The 21,553-nt window shown below is 42.1% G+C and overlaps 1 protein-coding gene across 1 annotated transcript in view; it reads left to right on the top strand.

Moving 5' to 3' along the window:
• Nucleotides 1–19,008, top strand: part of LOC122806135 (transcriptional adapter 3-like) — a 164,328-nt gene extending 145,320 nt beyond the window's left edge. The window contains exon 4 of the mRNA XM_044076372.1: nt 18,885–19,008. Within this exon, the coding sequence (XP_043932307.1) occupies nt 18,885–19,008 (124 nt within the window). The remainder of the gene's footprint in view (nt 1–18,884) is intronic.
• Nucleotides 19,009–21,553: the final 2,545 nt, after the last annotated feature.

The raw sequence follows: 21,553 nt of genomic DNA on the forward strand, positions 1-21,553 counted from the left end.
AAAATGTGGAAAGTGTAAGCAATGTATGTATATCAATGACAGTTTAAAAATTAAGGTCAACAATGTTATTAAATCTACTATATACTGCAGAAATGGTAATTGTAACACACAGCACATAGTATACATTGCTACTTGTTCCAAATGCTCGGCCTACTATATTGGCAAAACTGAAAGGAAGCTCGGAACACGAATATATGAGCATATGTACAGGATCAAGAAAAGTGATCCTAAAAATGCCTTAAGTAAACACATCATGGATAAGGGCAATGAACATACCTTTAGTTTTGCTATTATTGATCAGGTGGACATAACTGACAGAGGTGGGAATTGGAAAGTGTATTTAGCTTGGGTAGAAAGCAAATGGCAGATAAGTTTAGATGCCACAACCCCCCCCCCCCCCCAGGATTGAATGACAGTATTAGCTTAAAATCTTTTTTATTACTTGACTAGTAGGGGACTGTACATGAATACATATTATTGGCATGTTGTAGTAATTTATATAGTATCTGTATCCAGTTTTTTAAGTTATGACACTATTCTTATTAGGTATTTTAATATTGTAATGTTAGTATACATGTTTTTAGAATCAATTGTGAAAATTATTAATATGTCCATTTATTTAAGTTATTTTATTTAAGTTATAAACTTTTTTAATATTTAATTGTTTTTTTGGCGCCAAAAGTAACATAAATATGGTGTAACTGAAGTTTTCATTTGTTCTAATGAAGTCTGGGGCACACCAGATGAAAGCGCTTAACCTTTAAAGTATCAGCATTGCAGTTCTGTGTTTGGATTATTCATGTGACTATCCTAATAAATCTGTGGTTTTGAATTCCGTTTTGAGTTATCTCTTTGTTCGAGTTCTCGGATCTGTTTGGGCCGCTTGAAGGAATTAAAATACAGATCAGGCCAATAAAGTAATTAAAGCAATTGAGCATACATTAGCATAGTGCACCAAGATGAGTAGAAATGCTAAGAAAATGTACTAGGAGATAGAGAGGATGGTATTTAAGAAACATTGAACTTTCCTCCTCACCTAAAAAGCTGTGATAAAATCACCCAGTGCAAATATTAACTTTGTCTGTCACAATATTCTTTTACTTTAATTGGATTTGTTCCTTAATAGAACAAGTGAAGTGATGCTTTACAGGCCCTTTTTGGAACCTATCCCAACATGCACAAGTGAAAGACAGTTGAATTGATGAGAACAGGGTGCCATCCCATCAAAAAACACACACACACTCTCACTCTTGGATAATTCGGAGGAATGTAACTCAGCTATGGCATGGTTTTGAGATGTGAGAGGAAATTGAAGCACCTGCAAAACCCCACACAGTCAAAGAGAAATAATGTTCATACTGTGAACAGAGTGCATCCCTAGTTAAGAAGTGAACCCACTGCACCAGTGTCCATCTGTCTGTATCTATGTAGGTATATGTAATACATGCAAGCATACATAGCGAGAGACATTTTACAGTCTCCAGTCAACCAGCATGTTTTTGGTAGTTAAAAGTAAATCGGAATGAAAGACCCACATTAAGTATACGAAAGCCTGCTTTTTCTTTCTTCTCACAAACAGTGACTGGAGGCCAGAATTGAACTCTGTACCCTGAAGCTGTGAGTCAGAAACCTTGTCTGCTGACATTGTCCTGCTCTCACCCTTCCTTGCTCTTCTCAAGACTTTTTTTCTTTTGTTTAATTCCTTTGACTTTTCTGCAATGGTTTCACCTTTCCTGATCCCATTGCATTTCTTTGTTTCATTGTCTAATTGTTGTGGTTGTCATGTTCATTCTAGCAGAGCTGCTGTCCTTCCTTAAAGGTGCATTTAAGAGTTTTGCTAACTAGATGTTTCAAGCCCTTTTTTGTGCTGAGGAAGAGGAGGAAATCTGTTGTAAATAGGTAGTGATGTGAGAACCCACCATATGGGTTTATTCTTGTACTTAATGGGAGCAGATGCTTCAGAGAAGCTGTTTAGATGGGAGTAGACTTTGTAAACGCATGTTAGCAATGAGATGTGACTTCTAGTGGGGATGTGGATTACTTAATAAAAAGAATTGACATTTACAATATTAATGAATCTCTGCATATTTATTATTAGATGTATAAATTTGTTAGTTGATACAGGAGTAGTTAAGGTCTTCTATAAGTAATTTGTTTTTATAGGCAATTTTTCAATCTGACTTAAAATAGTTCATGCTTAGCAAGGGACCTAGCAGAGGGCATGTAATTGGCAATAACATGATGGGTAGTATTCCCTGAGTGACTAGGAGACCGCCCACTTTGACAAGGAATACGGCTGAGGAGGATATAAATGAAAACATGTGACCATAAATCCCTGGTCTGTTCAGCAGTTACTTCAACCGGTGCAGATAGTTGTATACATGCAAACAAGAAGTGAACTTTGTGCACAGCATATATTTTGGATGAGCCAGAAAAGAAAATCACAAGTGTACTCAAGTCCCTGCATCACAAGTATGTGTGATGTAGGCATAGTGCACATGGGTGTAAATGACTTGAGACGTACCTACCTGGACTTTATGAAGAAAAAGGGGGGTGAGGGGTCTCAGAATGTGTCTGAGTCAGATATGAATTTAGCCTGTAGCAACATGCTACCATCAACAAAAATGGTGCCACAGTACTAACAAAAGATTATTTTATTCAAAACTTGGCTTAGCTTCTAGTATCATTCTAACAGGGTACTGTATGTGTGCCTGGGAAGAGATTGTAGCTAGTCCTAACTGCTTTGACAGAGATGATTTGCACTTACATCCCAAGGCTTTAATATATTGGTTAAATCCTCGTCTACCCCATAGTGCCTTTTTAAAGCACTATTAGTCTTTTAAAGCTTCCAACATAACAAAAGAGAATCCAGATAACATAAAGGTATTGATGTCTTAACAAAAATTTCCACTCCCTGCAGCCGCTCCTTATCCTGGAAAACTTCAATATATACATTTTGCAGAGACATGGTTGAAGACCAATGAGTGCACTCAGTCAGTGCAGGGGTTCAGTGCTTACACGCGTTCAGGTCCACCATATTTCACAAAGGCACCAAACGTAATGGTCTCTCCATAGTCATAAAAATCATTTCACCTTCGCAACCCATTAGTGTATTGTCCTACACTCTGACTTGCTTTTATTGACATCCTGTTTGTGCTGCACAAAATGCCAATTAGCATTTTCACCCAATAGGTGAACATTCTTTCTCTTGTGCTAGTTTCAGTCAGCATTCTTTCAGCATGTTTTCACTGTACTGATGCCACTGAAAGTTAAAGATCTTTAATGTCAGTGACATCAAGTAAGTGAAACCATGAAATGCATCTATAGACTTTAATGGACACATTCTGAACAGATGGAGAAGCACGTCCATTAAAGTTGTGGAAGAGCTGTTAGTTGATGAAATGACTTTTTAAGGTTGTGTGGCACGATGCCAGGGTAATCCATTGGGCTAGACTTGTAAAGTCTCCAGGGCCATTAGCCTAGTGCACACCTATGTCCTCAAGGAAAATTCTAAATTTGTTTGAGCTGTGATTTGAATAAAAAGATAAAGCTGTTTATTAAAAACATAGCTCAAATAAATATGAAACAGCTGTAGCAAGATTTATTGCGGCAGTTAACTTACTGTGTAGTGTGATGCACTCTTAGTGTGATAATACACTTTAAACAAGATAGCAACCTGGAACTCCTCTATGTCCAACTTAGCCCATACTACCTACCTAAATTGGTCTGGAGTCCTTATGCATTAAGCCAAACATAATTCTCCTAGGACACTTCAACTACCCATCCGTTAATTGGGAGACTTGTACAACTTCAAACACGTAAATACAGAAATATCTGGACTTCATCAAACAAACTCTGTAGAACAGTTAGTCCACATCCCAAACAGGGGTGATAAAATCCATGACTTGGTCCTTACCAATATGGGACAGCTTTGCTTCACACCAGTTGTCACTCTCCATGGTCAGATTGGATCACATATTTGTCAAATTCACTGTAAGACTGAAATAAGATGCATCCTCCAATACTTCTGTATTCAGAGATTATGCTAAAGTTAGTCTACTAAAACAGTGATGACCTGAAAAATTTTTAAATCCAACTCAAACCTGGTGACCCCACTGTGTATGCAAAAACCTTCAACACCATATTCTCTGCACATTAAATAGCTGCATAGACACATCTGTCATCTTCTGGAGTAAATACATTGCAAAATTTAAGAATAAAATTTTGTGATGGAACCCAAATATAAACAAACTTGGCAATAAAAAAAAAAATCATTGCACTCAAAAATACACAACTGTCAAGAATCTAAAAATGCTCTTAATAAACTAAGCAGAGAACTGTAAACTCTGATCAAATCAGCGATGGAAAAATAACCACCAAGGTGAAGAATAAAAAGTTTTTCTTTAACTACATTAGAAACTTAAGAAACTGTACACAATTCAGTGTGGCCAATCTACGAGAGTACATCTTGCCTTTGTGGACTGTTATCAGGGATATCATTTATGGATCCTTTAAGCATCTTTTATACTGCTTCACAGAATCCTAGAAAATACAAAGAGGATGGGCCAAGCGGCCATTTATACCTTGCCAGTATACATCCATAGATCTTATTTCCTTTTTCAAGGAGCAATAAGACCAGTCATGCCAGGGGTGAATTTATGAATACTCATCCAATTGTCTGACTCATTCTTGTTAAAGGAATATAGTGTCACATTGTTTGATCTGGAATGGAAGTTTATTCCTGAGAAAGGGTAGTTATGCAGCGAATCTGTGTTTCCCCTGTGGTTTGTGTATTTGCTGAACATTCAAATGGCTGCCCTTTTAAACCTTTGAATGAATGGAATGAGATCCCCACTGAGCATCCTAGTGTAAAAGCCTCTGATCTTTTAGCTGTGACACCAAGTGGATACAGTATTTCACCATCTGGTATAGAGTCTTGAGCATTAGACAGGATAGGCAAGATAGTCTGTCTTCAGTTGCATTGGAGAGCAAGTCCTTCAGTGGTTTGTCTCACATTTTAGGTTTTATTCTTCCAAGAACGTTGGGCTTGGAAAATATTTCTTCCATCCCTGTGCCTAGAAGAACTCTTCAATGACCATGTGGCCTACTGTAATTTTGACTCTACTGATGCTATGGTTAGGTCTGAAGCTATGGTATGTTTCTGCATAGTATGGTATGGTTGAGGTTGTGTGCTCATTTAAGGAAGAGTCATAGCCCATCATTAATGTGCCAAGCCAGTGTGGTAGGTTCCATTTAACCAGCCTTGGCAAGACTTGATGGATGACCTCCTGAAAAAGAAACGGGTCCTTGGCACATTAGAGGACATTTTGAGTCTCTCTGATTTGGCCACTCCTTTTCTTGTAGGCATAGCCAACTCTCAAGAAGATGAGGACATTTGCAAACCAGTGGGGATGTTCTTAAGCATCAGATGGTCTTGTCTCCCTTCAGCAGGGTGTCTGGGATGTCCCTTGGGAGAACAACTGAAAACTCAGTAGTCAGAGCCCTGACTGTCATGTAGAGCTGTCCGGGAGAAGCTAAATTTACCTTGGCATGTAGGGCAGTCATGAAAGATGGTTTTGCGTGATCACATATGGCCCAGACTGTTTTTAGCTTTTCCACAAAAAAGAGCTCCATTCAGGGGCTAAGCCATATTCACAGAGCTCCTGTGATAGGTAAGGTTTTTGCTTCTTTAAAGGAGCCATAAAAGCTCTTCCTCCTTTGCAACTGGGCCAGGGGTTATTCCCTTATCAGTTCTTAATGCCAAAGGGCATAACAGATTAATTTCATTCTGGATCTCAGTGGAGGTCCATTTCATCCTGGATCTCAGGGACATCACTGAATGCATCAATATCTCAAGTTCCAAATGGTGGCTGTCTAAAAGGTCAAGCCCCTGGTGCAGCAGGGCATCTGTTTGGTGTCACTGGACATAATGGACACTGGCACATCTGTGTTTGGTGTCGACACAGGAGTTTCCTTTTTATTTTCTCTGGATCGGCACCATTTTCATTTGAGAGTGCTGGTGTTCAACCCCTGTTATTCAGCGACACCGTTTACCAGGGTGTTGGCTATAGTGGTAGTGATGGTGTGAGCTTCATCTGTTCCCCTACCAGAATGACTGCATGCTAGTGACCCCATCAAGGGACAGTTCAGCGCTGCAGTCCTTAAGCCGTAAGGCACACAGATGTCCTTCATGGATGCATCTGCAGTCATAACAACTGGGTTGTCCTGTCGTCAGGCAGCCCTTCAGTCGGCCGGATTCCAAAGTCCGGGTCCGGCTTCGGCTGATGTCGCACTTCACCCGGCGTCATCTCTGTTGGTCTTCGGGTATAAAGGCATCAGCCGACGCCATTTTCCTCAGTCTTTCTTGCCGCGTGGCGCCCGAAGCAGAAGCTGTTCGCAAGTGCCGGTCGGTCGGATCCAGAGATTACTTCTACCGAATACTACTTCGAAGACTTCTAAAGCTAAGTACCCCGTTGGGGACTCTTTCTTGCCTCAGCCGATGTCAGAAAAAGTTAATAATTGTTTAACCTGTGGGAAACAAATACCTCATAAAGATTTCCACTCTTATTGTCTGCCTTGTTTAGGCCCAGCCCACGACGTAGCAGCCTGTTCGGCCTGTGCTTCTTTCAACCGACGAACGCTTAGGCGTCGGTCTGAGTTTGCAGAACAGTTTTTCGGTTCTGATTTTGCGTACATTATGCCGTCGGACCCTCCGACTACCCAATCTGCCAAAAAACGCAAAGATAAAGACCGACACTCGCGGTCCGCGGTTTCGGCCGAAACCATGGCTAAGCAAACCGCGAGTGTCTCGGTTTCGGCTGAAACCGAGAAAACTGATCAGAGTACAGCTGAATCTATCTCTACAACTGAGGCCCCTGCTACCACTCTTGAATCGGCCTCAGAAATTTTACCCACTACGGTGGTTGCCACTGACTTATCAGACACTATTCCCTTGGATGTTTCTACCCCAGCACGTGGTGCTGCTAGGCCTCCAGCAGCCATGTCCATTAAGGCCTTCGCCAGGGCTAAAGCAGCCAAGACTACTAAAACAGTGCCCGTTAAACCCCCTACAACCAGGCCCTCTTCTAGTTCTCAAATGCTTACTCTGGCAGAAGATTTAATTTCATTAATTAGAGGATCTCAATCTCACCCAGACAGGGCCTCTCAGCCCCAGAGAAGAGACCTAGGGCAGAGCCCCCTGAGCCAGTGTCCTCTGATGATTCTGCCGATGAATCAGACATAACTGACCAGCCAGAGGCTCCTTTCTCCAATTTTGAAGACTCTGATGCTGAAGAATCCATTCCAGCTGCTTCCCCGCCAGAAGAATTCTCCTTTGGGGAAACCTTGCATGCCATGCGAGAGCAGTTCCAATGGCAGCAACAGGATTTTTCAGACTCCAGAAAGACTTAGGACCTTTCTGCACCTTCCACAGCACAGGCCCTTAGCTATACCTCCTGTTCTCTCTGTGGTGGATGATGCTTTCAATGATGTCTGCTCCGCACCAGATTCTTTACCCCAGCCCCTGCCAAACCAGACAGGTTTTACAGGGTGCCAGACACTCATCACCACCTTTACAAGGCCCCACTTGCAGACCCCGAAACTATATCCCAGGGTCCCAAGGCAGTAGCGACCATAGCTAAAAACCCCATTCCTTCTGAAAGGGAAGCAAGGTCATTAGACAGATGGGGCAAAAGGTTTACACTTCAGCTACTCTCTCAGCTAGAGCTTTAAACTGTCAGTTTCACATGATACAATACCAAGAGTTTATGCTTGATCAGTTAACCAAAAAACTAACCACTGATGAATCTCTTGATAAGAAATATGTATTAGAAATGGTAAATAACATACAACAGGTTAGTAACCATTCCTTAAAATGTGGCTATGATGCACTGGAGGCTTCATTTAGATCAGCCATGACTGGCACAGTGATAAGAAGGCATGCATGGCTAAAGGAGCAAGCTTTACCCGACCATGTTAAAGCTAAGTTGCTAGATGCTCCTATGGATAAGACAAGTTTGTTTGGTACACCTGCCCAGCAGGTTATGAAGAAAATGGAAGACAAGGCAAAATCTGTTCAAACGGTTAAAGATTTCTTGCAGGTTCAACCCCCAAGGTTTAGCAGGAACTGGCCTGCCAAAATTGGTCCTTTCCTGACTCCACAAGACCTCAAAGGGGCAGGAATAGACGTGGCAGAGGCAGAAACCAATCCAGAGGAGGTGCCTGCAGAGGGCGACAGTGGCAAGGCAACAACAGAGGCACAGACACAACCACTGCCACTACATCAACACAGCCACAGTGACTTAACCCTACATCCGCCTACCAGGGAACAAATAGCAGCACCTCTAGGCGGAAAGTTAACCTTATTTGCAAAGAACTGGCACTATATAACAAAAGACAAGTGGATTTTACAAACCATAGATCAAGGTTACCGGTTCCACTTCCACTTCCACACTTTACCAGTCAAAAGAGGAATGCCAAATCTACCTCCAAATCAAAAACAGAGGCTCTACAACAGATAATGCAGTTAGCAAACATGAGAGCTGTGGAAAGAGTGCCAACAGCAGAGCAAGGAAAGGGGTTCTACTCCAGACTATTCCTAGTGCCAAGAAAGGAAAAAAGTTGGAGACCAATTCTCGACCTGTCCACCCTAAATACATACATCATTGTCCCAAAATTCAAAATGCTGACCCTACAGCAACTTCTTCCCACGCTGGGCAAGGAGTGTTGGCTGGTAACTCTAGATCTCAAGGAGGCATACCTGCACGTCCCCATTCGACCAATCTGCAGAAGATACCTCAGATTTCTTGCAGGATCAGAGCACTATGAATTCTCAGCATTGCCCTTTGGCGTATCTACTGCGCCCAGAGTATTCACAAAATGCCTGGCATCAGTAATCGCCCATTGCAGACTACAGGGAATTCAAATTTACCCATACCTGGACGACTGCCTGCTACAAGGGGACAACAAAAGCAAGCTGACAACAGATTTACAAAGGGTCATTTACTTGCTACAAGCACTGGGATACACAGTCAATTTACAAAAGTCAAGGCTGATACCATCCCAAACAAGGACATTCTTGGGCGCGGAATTGGACACAGTAAAACAAATGGCATTCCTAACTGCAGAAAAACAAAAAGAACTTCCTCTTTACTTCTTGGCTCTAACAAAACTGAACAAGTTAACAGCGAGAAAAGTACTACAGGCCTTGGGCTTCATGGCATCATGCATAATCTTGGTCCCACTTGCCAGACTACATATGAGAAAACTACAGTGGTACCTAAAGAATTTATGGTCCCAACACAGGCACAGCCTAGAAACAGAAATCCCACTAATTCCATGCTTAAAACAGGAGTTCCTATGGTGGGCTCAGGCATGCCAGTCAAATCCAGGGCTACCCTTTCGCAGATGTCAAGCAAGCCAGACCATCACAACAGACGCTTCAGACCTAGGATGGGGGGCCCACATGCTGGACAAATGCGTGCAAGGATTGTGGACACAGGATCAACTTCACCTGCACATCAACCTAAAAGAAATGCTGGCAGTAAAACTGGCCATCCAAAAGTTCAGACCATTTCTCCAAGAGGGCCAGTTGATGATAAGGACAGACAACACCACAGTCATGTGGTACATCAACAAACAGGGAGGCACTCATTCATACCCCTATGCAGAATGACTTTGGAGCTGTGGACCCTGGCACTCAGCTACAACATCCAGTTACAGGCAATATTTGTACCGGGAAAAGAAAATACTCTAGCAGACATACTAAGCAGAACCACATCAGATGCCCACGAATGGAAGCTGCACCCGGACATTTTCAAGACCATCTCAAAGAAATGGGGAATGCCTCAGATAGACCTATTCGCATCACCTCTCAATCACCAGCTCAAAAAATTCTGCACAAGGACATTCCACCCACTAGCATGGAAAGTGGATTCGCTCTCCTTCAGCTGGAAAGGCCTAACAGCATATGCATTCCCACCTCTTCCCTTGATACACAAAGTACTACTAAAAATCAAGGAAGAACGTCCAAGGATAATCCTGATAGCTCCAAATTGGCCAAGACAACACTGGTACCCACTGCTGAGGAGCATGTCTCGGAACAATATGTGGCCAATACCCCTGATGCCTTTGATGTTAACTCAGAACAACTACAGCATCATACATCCAAACCTAAAAATGTTGCAACTGGCTGCATGGAACATCACATAGCAGCAGCTAATCCAGAACTTTCCCAAAGAGTTAAAGACATTATTCTTGAAGCACGCAGACCTTCAACAAGAAGGAACTATGCTGGAAAATGGAAACGGTTTGTCATTTGGAGTACTGAAAGAGGAAAAGAGGTGTCAAACATAGATATGCCTAACATTCTGGAGTATCTGGCCGAACTTCTTCATTCAGGCCTCTCCTACTCTTCCATCAAGATACATGCATCAGCTATTTCAGCAGAATACAGCTTTGATCCACCTGTTTTTTCGCACCCTTTGCTCAGGCAGTTCCTCAGAGGAATCAAGAATGTAAAACCTCCAAGGAAACCACCATTACCAGCTTGGGACTTAAACTTTGTACTAGAAAAAATGACACTATCACCCTTTGAACCAGCAGCAACAGCAGACCTACAACACCTGTCATGGAAAACTGCTTTCCTACTGGCAATTACCTCAGCAAGGAGGGTTTCAGAACTACAGGCCTTAATGGCAGTGCAACCCTTCCTAATCTTCCACCAAGATAGAGTGTCCATGAGGACTAATCCTACATTTATGCCTAAGGTGGTATCCAGAGTGTCTTTAAACCAGGCAATCCACCTACCTACCTTCTTCTTCCCCAACCCACAAAACAGAGGGGAAAGAATACTACATACCTTGGATATACATAGACAGCTACGCTACTACTTGGACAGAACAAAAAATAGCAGAAAGACTGACCAGCTTTTTGTAGCCTATGCAACAGGAAGGGAAGGAAAAGCTATTTCCAAACAGACAATCTCCAAATGGATAGGAAATTGCATACGATTCTGTTACTCCTTCCATGGAAAACCAATTCCACAGAACATAAGGCCTCATTCTACAAGGGCAACAGCCACTACCACAGCCTTCTTATGAGGAATGGCAACCAAAGACATTATTGAGGCGGCTACTTGGACCTCCGTGCATACATTTGCCAAGCATTATAATTTGCCTCTATACTCCAGATCCCGAGCAGGGTTTGCCACTGCTGTACTGCAAGGGATCCTAAACACACCATAATCTAGTTTTATCCTCCTCCCCTAGTTGGCTATGGTATTCTACCCAGTTGTTATGACTGCAGATGCATCCACGAAGGACATAGTACAGTTTTGTACCTACCATAAATGTAGATGTCCGAACTGGATAGCATCTGCAGTCAGGATTACCCTCCCTCCTTCCCCTCTGTGGTACTCCTAGGGTGTTTACTCTCCTAATAGCTAGCTGGTGGGGGGGAGTCTTTTATGGTGTATTTGTTTGTATATATGTACATACATGCTTATTTTTGTGTTTACCTCTATCTTTTTGGAAACATTGGCATCTATCCAAATTTTAGCCTTCAAGAGGGCTTCTGGCATCTGGGGCAAGAAACACTGAGGAAAATGGCGTCGGCTGATGCCTTTATACCCGAAGACCAACAGAGATGACGTCGGGTGAAGTGCGACATCAGCCGAAGCCGGACCCGGACTTTGGAATCCGGCCGACTGAAGGGCTGCCTGACGACAGGACAACCCAGTTGTTATGACTGCAGATGCTATCCAGTTCGGACATCTACATTTATGGTAGGTACAAAACTGTACTTTCTATACCGTAAGCAGCATTAGTGTAAGTCCTGCCAATGGCTCATAGACTTGGGCCATCATGCTTTTAGTGCTTCACATTCTGGTTGATGTCAATTTGCTTGACAAACTCTTGCCTACGTCTCCAGTTTCAGTCTTGTTCTGCGGATTTAAGAATTGTATTTGGGTTGGATCTTAGAGTTGGTCATCCCAGAGATTGGTTTGTTTACCAGATGAGAAAACATGCTGCTTCCAATCTTCTGCCAAGAGCAGGAGGACAGGGAGGAAGTAGCAGTGGAGGCACTACCCTTTTTGTGACAGGGGCTCTGGCTTTGCTGGACCTCTCTGCTTGGGATGGCAGATGTTATTGAAACTGCCAGAAAGTATTCCAGTTGACAGGTGTAATATGCAGGGTAGAAGAGGTTTTTCCATTTATAGGTTCATAGGTGTGCACTAGGCTAAGGGCCTTTTTGAGTCTAGCCATGCATCCCAAATCTTTGACAAGTTGTGGTACCCTTGTTAGGTTTAAGCAGGGGATTTGGAGATGAAACTTACAAGCAGTGGGCTGAGAGATGAACGATTTACAGGCTGCCTGTGTGCATTAGAGACAGAGGTGTCAAAACAGGGATGAATTTCCTGTTCCCCATCCAGTTCTCCAAGTTGCGCTTGAATTGTGTTGGGGAGTAACTGTGTTTCACATGGATGGGGAGCCTGTTCCAAAGGAGTAGTAGTATCTGGGATACATACCTGTCTCTTCAGCAGGTCCTATTTATATCACAGCCAAGGTTTGTCTTTAGAATGGGTAATTCTGGTGCTATTTGTTTTGTGAATATGCAGGAGGTCCATCAGAGTGGGGTCTGACAGTGCCTTGTATGCCAGGCATAGATCTCCTGTCAACAGCTTGTAGGAGACAGAATACAGGGATATGGCCGTAAGGCAGGCTGACCAGGACAACTCACTTATGCCCTGTATTGTTTTAGTGAGGAACCTCTGTGTGAGTTCCAGTTGTTGGTTGTGTTTAGTTAGGTACATAAAAAGGGTGGTATTGTACTCAGTGATCGGTCTGATGAATGCTGAATACAGTGGAACAATGACCTCAGTGGACCTGGATCCATAACTTTGTTTATAAGTTGCACAACATAGAATGATTTCCTCACTGCTGTAGATGTGTGATGGTCAAAGGCTAGATTGCTGTCTATATGTGTCGCTGAGTCCTTCACTACTGAGTCAACATTTAGGGGTGTGTTATCAGTATGATGATTACCAGGGGTGGATGACTTCCTAAAGGATACTGTTGTGCATTTTTTGGAATTTAGTTTTAGTCCATGGCTCTTGTACCAGTTATTTGTCTGTGTCAGCCCTTCAAGGAGTGCATTTGTGTTGGTGGGGAATTCTATAACTGCTCCTAATTTGAAATCATCTGCAAATTTAGTTAGCCAGAGACCCTTGACATTGGTATTGACTTCATAGAAGTCCAAAAAGAGCAATTCCAGCACCAATCCCTGAGGACTGTGCTTGTTATTGGCCTATTTGTAGAGGTGGATTCCCCAATTCTATCTTCCTGGGTCCTATCTGTGAGCCAGCTTGCTAACCACCGGGTGACATAAAGGTTTATACCTAAGCTCTTGAGTTTGTCAACAATGCCTGAATGGATGAAGACCGATCCTTCCCTCCCCATTTGGTCAGAATTGAGGTCCTTTGGACATAACCTCAAGCATCTGATTTTTATGGTCATAGTGCACATTTTAACTGTTTCTGTCTATCACAGCCTTGTTGTTGGGCAGGACTGTGGCCTAGTACTTGTCAAGCATTTCCTAAAAGGGTTTCTATTTCTCCATTTACCTTTGAAGACCCCCCCCCCCTACATGAAGTTTGGGATTAACAGGATAATGTTGCCCATTCTCTCTTACAGACTCAGTGGTTCTGTGGCTTTGCATTCATCTCTTACTTTTCATGGAAATCACCTTCCCTGTCCACAACATCTCATTTCTTCTCAGGCCCTTATCTGTAGTGAACCATATTTGGCCTGTCACAAAAATTAGTGTCCCTTTGGACCTATCCATTTTCCTTTTGAAAGTCTTTAACTAGTTTAGTCGATTCTGATAATTTCTCTCAGTTTTCTGTACAGTGTGTGTGTGTGTGTGTGTGTGTGTGTGTGTGTGTGTGTGTGTGTGTGTGTCTGTGTGTCTGTGTGTGTGTGTGTGTGTGTGTGTGTGTGTGTGTGTGTGTGGGGGGGGGGCTTGAAAAAGTCCTTCCCTTCCTGGACTTGCCTTGGCAGCTTTGTTTTTTGCCAAGATGAGTGCATGACTTTAGGAAATTGGAACAGCTGTTCTGTTCATGTCCTTTGCTTCATTTGGGGGAATCTGGTAATTGCAGAGGTAATGATTTCCAATAAATTGCAAACTGCATTATCTTTTACTATCAGTTGGTGAACTGTCCTTGGGGAAAAATGCTGCACTCAAAATGCCACTCCACCAGGATCATTACTGCTTTCAGTGCTTGCTTCAAAAAGTTTCCACTGTAGATATTTATGGCACAGCCAAGTGTCTGTTTATACTTGTTTTAACTAAGCAACATTGCTTAGATCATGAGTCCAGGAGTTGGACCTCTTTTGGTACCTTAGATCATAGGTAAAACTAGGCTAGCTGCCGATGTGGGCCATTTTTAAGCCTAGCCAATTTCCCTTCAAAAGTGAGAGTCCTACCCTGTATTTGGTGTCTTTGAGGTAAACGTCTAAACCATTGCACCAGCCCCCAACCCAAGAATGTATCAACCCAAATGGAGCTCAAATCCACAATCCCTGGCTTAGGAGGCCATTTCCTTATCCATTAGGCCACTGGCCACTAGTATTTCAGCACTTGGCTTTCTGAAGCTTTGCCTCTTAGCTGTCTTCTGGTTGCTGCTACTGTGGGAGTTTTTATGACTTGAGAGTTTTCGAGTCATAGATCCAGCAGGGTGCACCTCTGATGTGATAACATACGTTTTTACTGTATCAGTTGATAACACCTTCATGAGTGGATCACAGTTACCCTTCTTCCATCTCCCTGTGCCTGGATGATCCTACTATCAAGCATGTGCTGCTAGGCATTTTGTGCAAGTGGGCATGTTCATTTTTGCAGGAAGCATGCTTGGCCAGTAGTTTAACTTTGAATGGAGATAATTTTCCTAGTGCATAAAACCATAGTATGCATGCTTCCTGGGTGTTCAAAGTTTCAAGAAAATCTGCTGAATTGGATTTAAAGGAAAGGTTACCCTAATCGTGGACCCACTCAGGTTCCCTTATAGAGCAGCTAATAGGATAAAAGTGTCTTGCATGGCATTTCACATGGGATGTGTATAGAGCCAGTGATTCATTATCACCATCAGTGTAGTAAATTAAATTAAAAGCTGGTGTGAAACACAGAAAGCAGGTGGAGTCCTCAAGATTCCTTACTTCAGTGCCACAATATGTTGTAGGTAATGTAGGTGTCAGAGCTATTGGAGTTATGAGACTTGGCCAGCTGCAATTGATTTTGCAGACTTCACTTTGAAAAGTAGCAGAAAGGCTTTGGGCAAGCAGTGGCAGTAATGTGCAACCAAGATGACATGAAGTTGAAAATCCAAGAGATGTTCGTCTGAAGTTTTACAACTGAAAATATAGTAGAAGAGAAAATATTTATTTATTTTTTTATTTTTATTTTACATTTGGTGACCGGGATAGTCTGACTGGATACTTGTCCATTTTCAGCAGAGGGCCGGGGAGAAAAGCTCCATACATACATACATACTGAAACACTGTTACATTAATCAAGTTAAAGCACTGTTACAGATACAATACATAGGATAAAAGTCATTCATTCTGTCATATATAAATCTGATTTTGTTATAAAGTAACCGTTAGGAAGCAATGATGGGGTGGCCAAAAGACCTCCTTAGCACATGTTTATATTGCCAGAGATAGTCAGGATTAGAGCAAGGACATAACCATTGCCTTTTAAAGCACCGTTTTAGATTTTTTTTTTAAATTGGGTTAGAACAGGTTCTGAAGTAAGCTCAGCAGGAAGTGAGTTCCATATTTTGCCAACAGAGTTGGCACGTAGAGATTCTCCAGATGAGTTGTTGCTTTTGAGGGTTTGGACTAGTAATTTGTTGGATGACCGAAGTGTCTTGAGGTTGTTGTAAGGGGTGATCATTTTTGTAAGTACGGGTGTGTTTTCAGGTTGGTAGAGAATTTTATGTGCTACTATTAGTTGATTGTACTGAAGTAGGAGGTGCAATTCTAGCCACCCTAGATTCTTTAGGTTCAGACAGTGGTGTGTTCTGTATGCTGCTCCAGTGGCAAATCTACCAATATGATTAAAGTAGCTAGAGAGTTTATTAAGGTCAGACTTACTCAAGTTCGTGAAGAGATAGGATGCATAAAGGGGGGTGGAAAGTAGATGTGTACGGGCAATTACCGTCCTAGCTAGTGGAGTGAGGAAAGTTTTTTATTAACTTTTTTAATACTTTGATTAACATGCATATCAAACTTGAGGTTATCAACTGTTACACCTAAGAGTTTGGGACAATGACAGTGCCATTGTTAGATTTTATAGTAAAGGTTGGAGCTGAGGCTTTACGAGTGGGGGAGAAAAGCAGTAGCTTTGTTTTGTTAGGATTTAATAGGAGACGTCAATTACAGAGACAATTTTCGACTGTATTAAAAACATTTTGTGATAGAGTCTGCAGACTTAAAGGGGAGGTGGCAGAGCAAATCAAAGTGGAGTCATCTGCATATTGAATGCAGGTTGCTGTTGGGATGACTGTGTACAGGTCATTAATAAAGATAGAGAATAATAGGGGTCCTAATATAGAGCACTGAGGGACCCAAAGGCTGAAAGGTAGAAGGGAAGATAGTTTGTTCTGCCATAGTACAACCTGTTGACTACTACTCAGATAAGATTTGAACCATTGGATAGCCTGGACATCTAGGGGAATAGTTTCAATTGTATGTATGAGTAGTTGGTGGTTGACCATGTTGAAGGCTTTGGAGAGATCAAGAAAGAGGGCAGAAGAAAGCTTGTTGCTGTTTTGGTTTTGATTAATAACATTAGAGAAGGAGAGAAGGGCCGTGGTTGTATTGTGGAATGGTCTGAAACCATGCTGCGAGTTAGCCAGGAGATTGTGCTGAATGAGATGGCACAGGAGTTGTTTATGGATGCACTTCTCCATAATTTTAGCCAGGGGTGAAAAAATAGCTATAGGTATGTAATTTGACAGTTCAGTAGAACTGCCCCCTTTGTGGAGTGGAATAACATGGGATGTCTTCCAGATGGAGAGGATAGCGGCTTCTGATATAGTTCTATTGATCAGAATAGAGATCTGGTATGCTATGGCATCCGCAGCTTTTTGTAGATATTCAGCTGGGAGGAGATCCGCTGCAAGGGTGGTAGGTTTTAGTTTCTTGATTAGAGCACAGATAAGTGATGTGGAAACTGAAAGTTAAAGGGGAGTTAAGAACTAGGTGCGGCAGCATTAGGACTTTGGCAACTGGGAGATAGTTGGTTAGCTAGTGACTAGTTTCTGTGAAGAAACTATTAAAGTAATTGGCAATGACTTCCGAAGGTTTTTGGATGGTAGCCGAAGAGGTTGGAGTTGTGCATTGCCCTGGGTGAATACATTTATTTATGCCTTCCCAAAACTTTTGCGGATTGCTTTGATGCTTCGGTAATTTTTTTTTATCTAGGGTGGTAGATTTTTTAGTGTTGTTCCTTATTTGTCTAAATCTAACTTGATTTAAGGGGTTTTTTGTGGTACGCCAAGTGGACCAAGCTTTGTTTCTAAGTAACATCATTTGTCTGGTTTCTTTTGAAAGTCATGGAGCAATTTTTGCTTTAGTTCTTATAGAACGTGCAGGTGCATGGGTATCAAGGATGGCTAGGAATTTGGTGTTGAAATGTAATACAGCTTCTTCAAGTGGTATGTTTTAGGACTGCCCAATTACATGCTTTGAGTTCATTTTGGAAATTAGTGGGGTTAATGTTTTTGTTGTTTCTAATTGTTTTGTAAGTAGGTTGGTGGGGGATGTCAGTCTTATGCCTGATTATATAGGTAAGAAAATGGTCGCTTATGTCTTCAGGTCGGGTGCCAGGCCCTATACATATGAGGATGGCTATTAATTAGTATCCAATCTAGGATACTATCTTTGTTGTTAGGTTTACTTATCCTAGTAGGGGAGGATATGATCTGAGTAAATCCGTATAGATTTACATGGATGGTCGTAGATTCTTAGGAACAAATATTCCAGTCGATGTTGAAGTCTCCTAGAACAATGGCTTGTTGAGGGTAGTTACTAGACAACCAAGAGAGGATATCTTCTAGAGTGTTTGTGTTATTACCTGGGGGAATGTCGACACAGGCTATGTTAATACTTTTGGTTTTATTAATTTGAAGCTTGGTAATGAGAATTTCAGCATTCTCAACACAGGGTGGTTGTGTGGAATCCGAGGTCACATCTAGAGAAGTTTTGTGTATTATAGCTACTCCTCCTCCCTTCCTAGTGGTACGGTTTAACCTTAGTATGTTATAACCTGGGGGTAAAACCTCATTATCTAGCATTGATTATTTTAGCCAGGTTTCAGTAAGACAAAGTATATCCAGGGAATGTGTATCTAAGAGTACATGCAGGTGGTGGACCTTATTATTTAAGCTTCTGATATTTAGGTGACCAGGAGTGAGTTTGAAGGTCTATTTAAAGTTTGTAAGTTAGTGGGAATAGTAGAATTGGGGCTAGGATCGACTAGTGAGGTTGGGCCAGGGTTTGGATGAATGCCCCCATCCCGTGTGAGGTTGCCATGTAGTCTAATTGTGTGAGCTTCAGGAATTTAAATGTTAGTTTTAGGTAATTCTTGGTTTTGGGGTTGATATTTCTGGATCTAATGGGTTAGTGGTATGAGGTCATGTTACATCATCAGTGTAATATAAGGCTACTAGATTAGTCTTTCATGTGTTCCAAAGGAATTCACATCCTCAGCCTGATGTTGTGGTACTAATTAGGACCAGAAAGCAAAAAGGTTTTAGGGTTGTGGTCTGTCATGTTTTCAGTTTCATTATGGCGCTCATAATGGTCTTATGTTTTTTTTGACAGATTCTGGGCTTCGGTGGAACCATACTGTGCTGATATCACAATGGAAGAAGTGCGAGTCTTAGAAGATTTCCTGAAATCTCTCGATGATGATGCAGAACATTATAAGGTAACAGAAGCAATGTAAAGGATAGTGAGTAATACAACTTGCATTATCCTATGCGAGCTGGATAGCATGTGCCACAGGTTGTGGTTAGACAGTGAAAAGGATCCATGTATATTATCAGAAGCATGTCCCAGTTATATATATATATATATATAATTTTCTCGGAATGAGATTGTTGTCTGTTTTCTTTAGATAGGTATTTGTATTGTTTATTTGTGTTTTTGAGTTACCATATTGTTATTATTTGAAAAAAGAAAATTGAAATAAAGAGATTTTGGAAAAAAAAAATGAAGCATGTCCGAGTGGCAAGCAGAAGTCAGCAAAGGATCATGTTATGTTATCAGAAGCATGCTCCAATGATGAGCAGAAGTCAGCACTGAAACTTAAAAGAAATATTAGCATAGAAACTAAAACAAACATAGAAAAAAAGAAAGGCACCTGAGTGAGAACCCTCAAAACAAAGTGAATGGAGAAAGTGAGATAAGTAGGAGGAATGCAGAGTTCTGAGCCTGCTTTGGCTAATGTAAAGTGGAGAATGACTGAAAGTGGGCTATAAACAGCAGAAATCCTGGACCACAAAAGAAAGTGCAATTTGTGTAGATCTTTTTATGCCCTTTAAAGTGAAAAGTAAGCATGGGGAAGATAAAGAAAGTGAAAATATGGTTTCCACTTCCACAAGGGTGGAAGGAAGAACAGCATGAAAGAGAGCACTCAGGTGGTCTGTGATGATAGCAGGAAAAGTAAAGCAGAACTTGAGTCTTGTTTAGAACTATGTTTAGAACTATGTTTTGAAAGGGAAGACAGAAGAAACTGCAGTTTCAGTGTTAGGGGAAGATGCTGCACCTTCCCCTTCAAGGCCAGTGACTGAAGAAAACAATCTTGACTTGTGGACTTAGAAGTAAGCCGTGACTTTTATAATTCACTATTGCAATACTGACCCTAAGGAGTCCTGCCTGCTGTAGCTTGAGAACCAGCCTGAATATCAGAGCTTTCACCTTCCCCTCCAGGCCAGCAGACGTCCCTCCCTATCGATATCAAGGAATTGGTAGTATAAAGGGACAGTGGCTGGCACCATCTTGCTTGCCACATTTTGATGAGCATTACAGGCTGGCCATTTTTGTCACCATTCTGTCAGGTCGGCCTGAAGCCAGAGTCTGCAGATATCTTAGTATCACTTTTATAGTATTTGAATTTGTAGATGTCAGGTTCAAAAGTAAATAATTGCATCAGGTTTAAGAAGCAAATATCACACAGAGACTCCTGCAATCTGTTCTATTTTTGCAGGAGTCCAAAGCACAGCATGGCCAATTGTCCCTTGTATGCTTATTTTAATCTGCAAACTCTTAAGGTTAGGGTGGAATCCCTTGAAAAGTACATGTCCCAAAAAGCCCCTGGTTGGTGTAAGCCTGCCATGGAGTTTGTGTGCGTGTACTCGAGCATATTGGGTCGTCATCTGACTTTCCCCAAGAAAAGGTGAAAGAAATGCCTGGAGGAAATTTTTGCTCAGGAGATGACAACACCACTTCAGAGTTGGAGAACTGCACCCCCACCCCCAGAAGGAACATTTTCTGTCCCCTGTATGTGGTGTGGCTCCCAAGCTTTTAGCTGCAGTGTGTCCTCACAAGCTGAAACCGGTATCAGTTGGCCCTAGAGTTACTGTGTAGGCTTGGGCTCCAGTGCTTGCATTGCTACCTCTAAAGGGGATGGTGGTATCTCCACAGTACTTTTTTTAGAGTAAGCTGAAGGGGACCACATCATGATCTCTGGTGACCGCCTGCACTTAGACTTACAAATCAGACCACATGCCCAAACTCACTGCAAGACATCAGAGCCCAAGAGGGTTATGTCACTTTGGCTCAGCCATAGCTGGCTTGGTCTCAGACCTCTTCTACCTAGGTCCTTATGCAGGATTTTTTCAATTCTACCCATGATTCTAGTTCAGCCAATTTCTGAAAACATCTTTGTCAGGAGTATCTTCTATAAAAAAAAAAGGGAGAGGTGGAGTCTTTTCAGAGGCATTCAGATATCTCATACTTAATGGTGGAGGAACTGACCTATGTAAACCAGATATCCACATTTTCTTACCTGGAAATCTGATAGTGAGGACACCCTGACCGTCAGCCTTGCCACATGAAGATTTTTCCTTTGTTACATACCTTTGATTTGGGAAGCCATGGTGTTCTCCCAGGCCTTTACCGTACCAGACTTTTTGTAGCAATTATTGTAGCACACAAGTGCTACCAGTACTAAACGCTCTACAAGGAAACAGCTCCTGTACGTATTATTAATGCCCACTCCTCCAGGCATGTCTAAAGGTCAGTTCCCTGTGCTTTCTCCTATTAACCTGGTGAACATGGACATCCTGAGGCAATGCAGCAACTGCCTCATGTACACCGACAACCCTCTCCTGTTACCTCCCAGCACTCAGACTTGCGAGAGATGCACTTATATATCCAAATTTGAAGTCACTCACTCTCCAGCCATGACCGGAATAGCTAGTCAGGAGGAGAAGGTCAACACTTGCACCACACCACATGGAACACATAGCCCTCCAGAACACACACCA

This window comes from Protopterus annectens, chromosome 7.part0 (genome assembly GCF_019279795.1).
Source record: "Protopterus annectens isolate FY-2018-M chromosome 7.part0, PAN1.0, whole genome shotgun sequence".
NCBI lineage: Eukaryota > Metazoa > Chordata > Ceratodontiformes > Protopteridae > Protopterus > Protopterus annectens.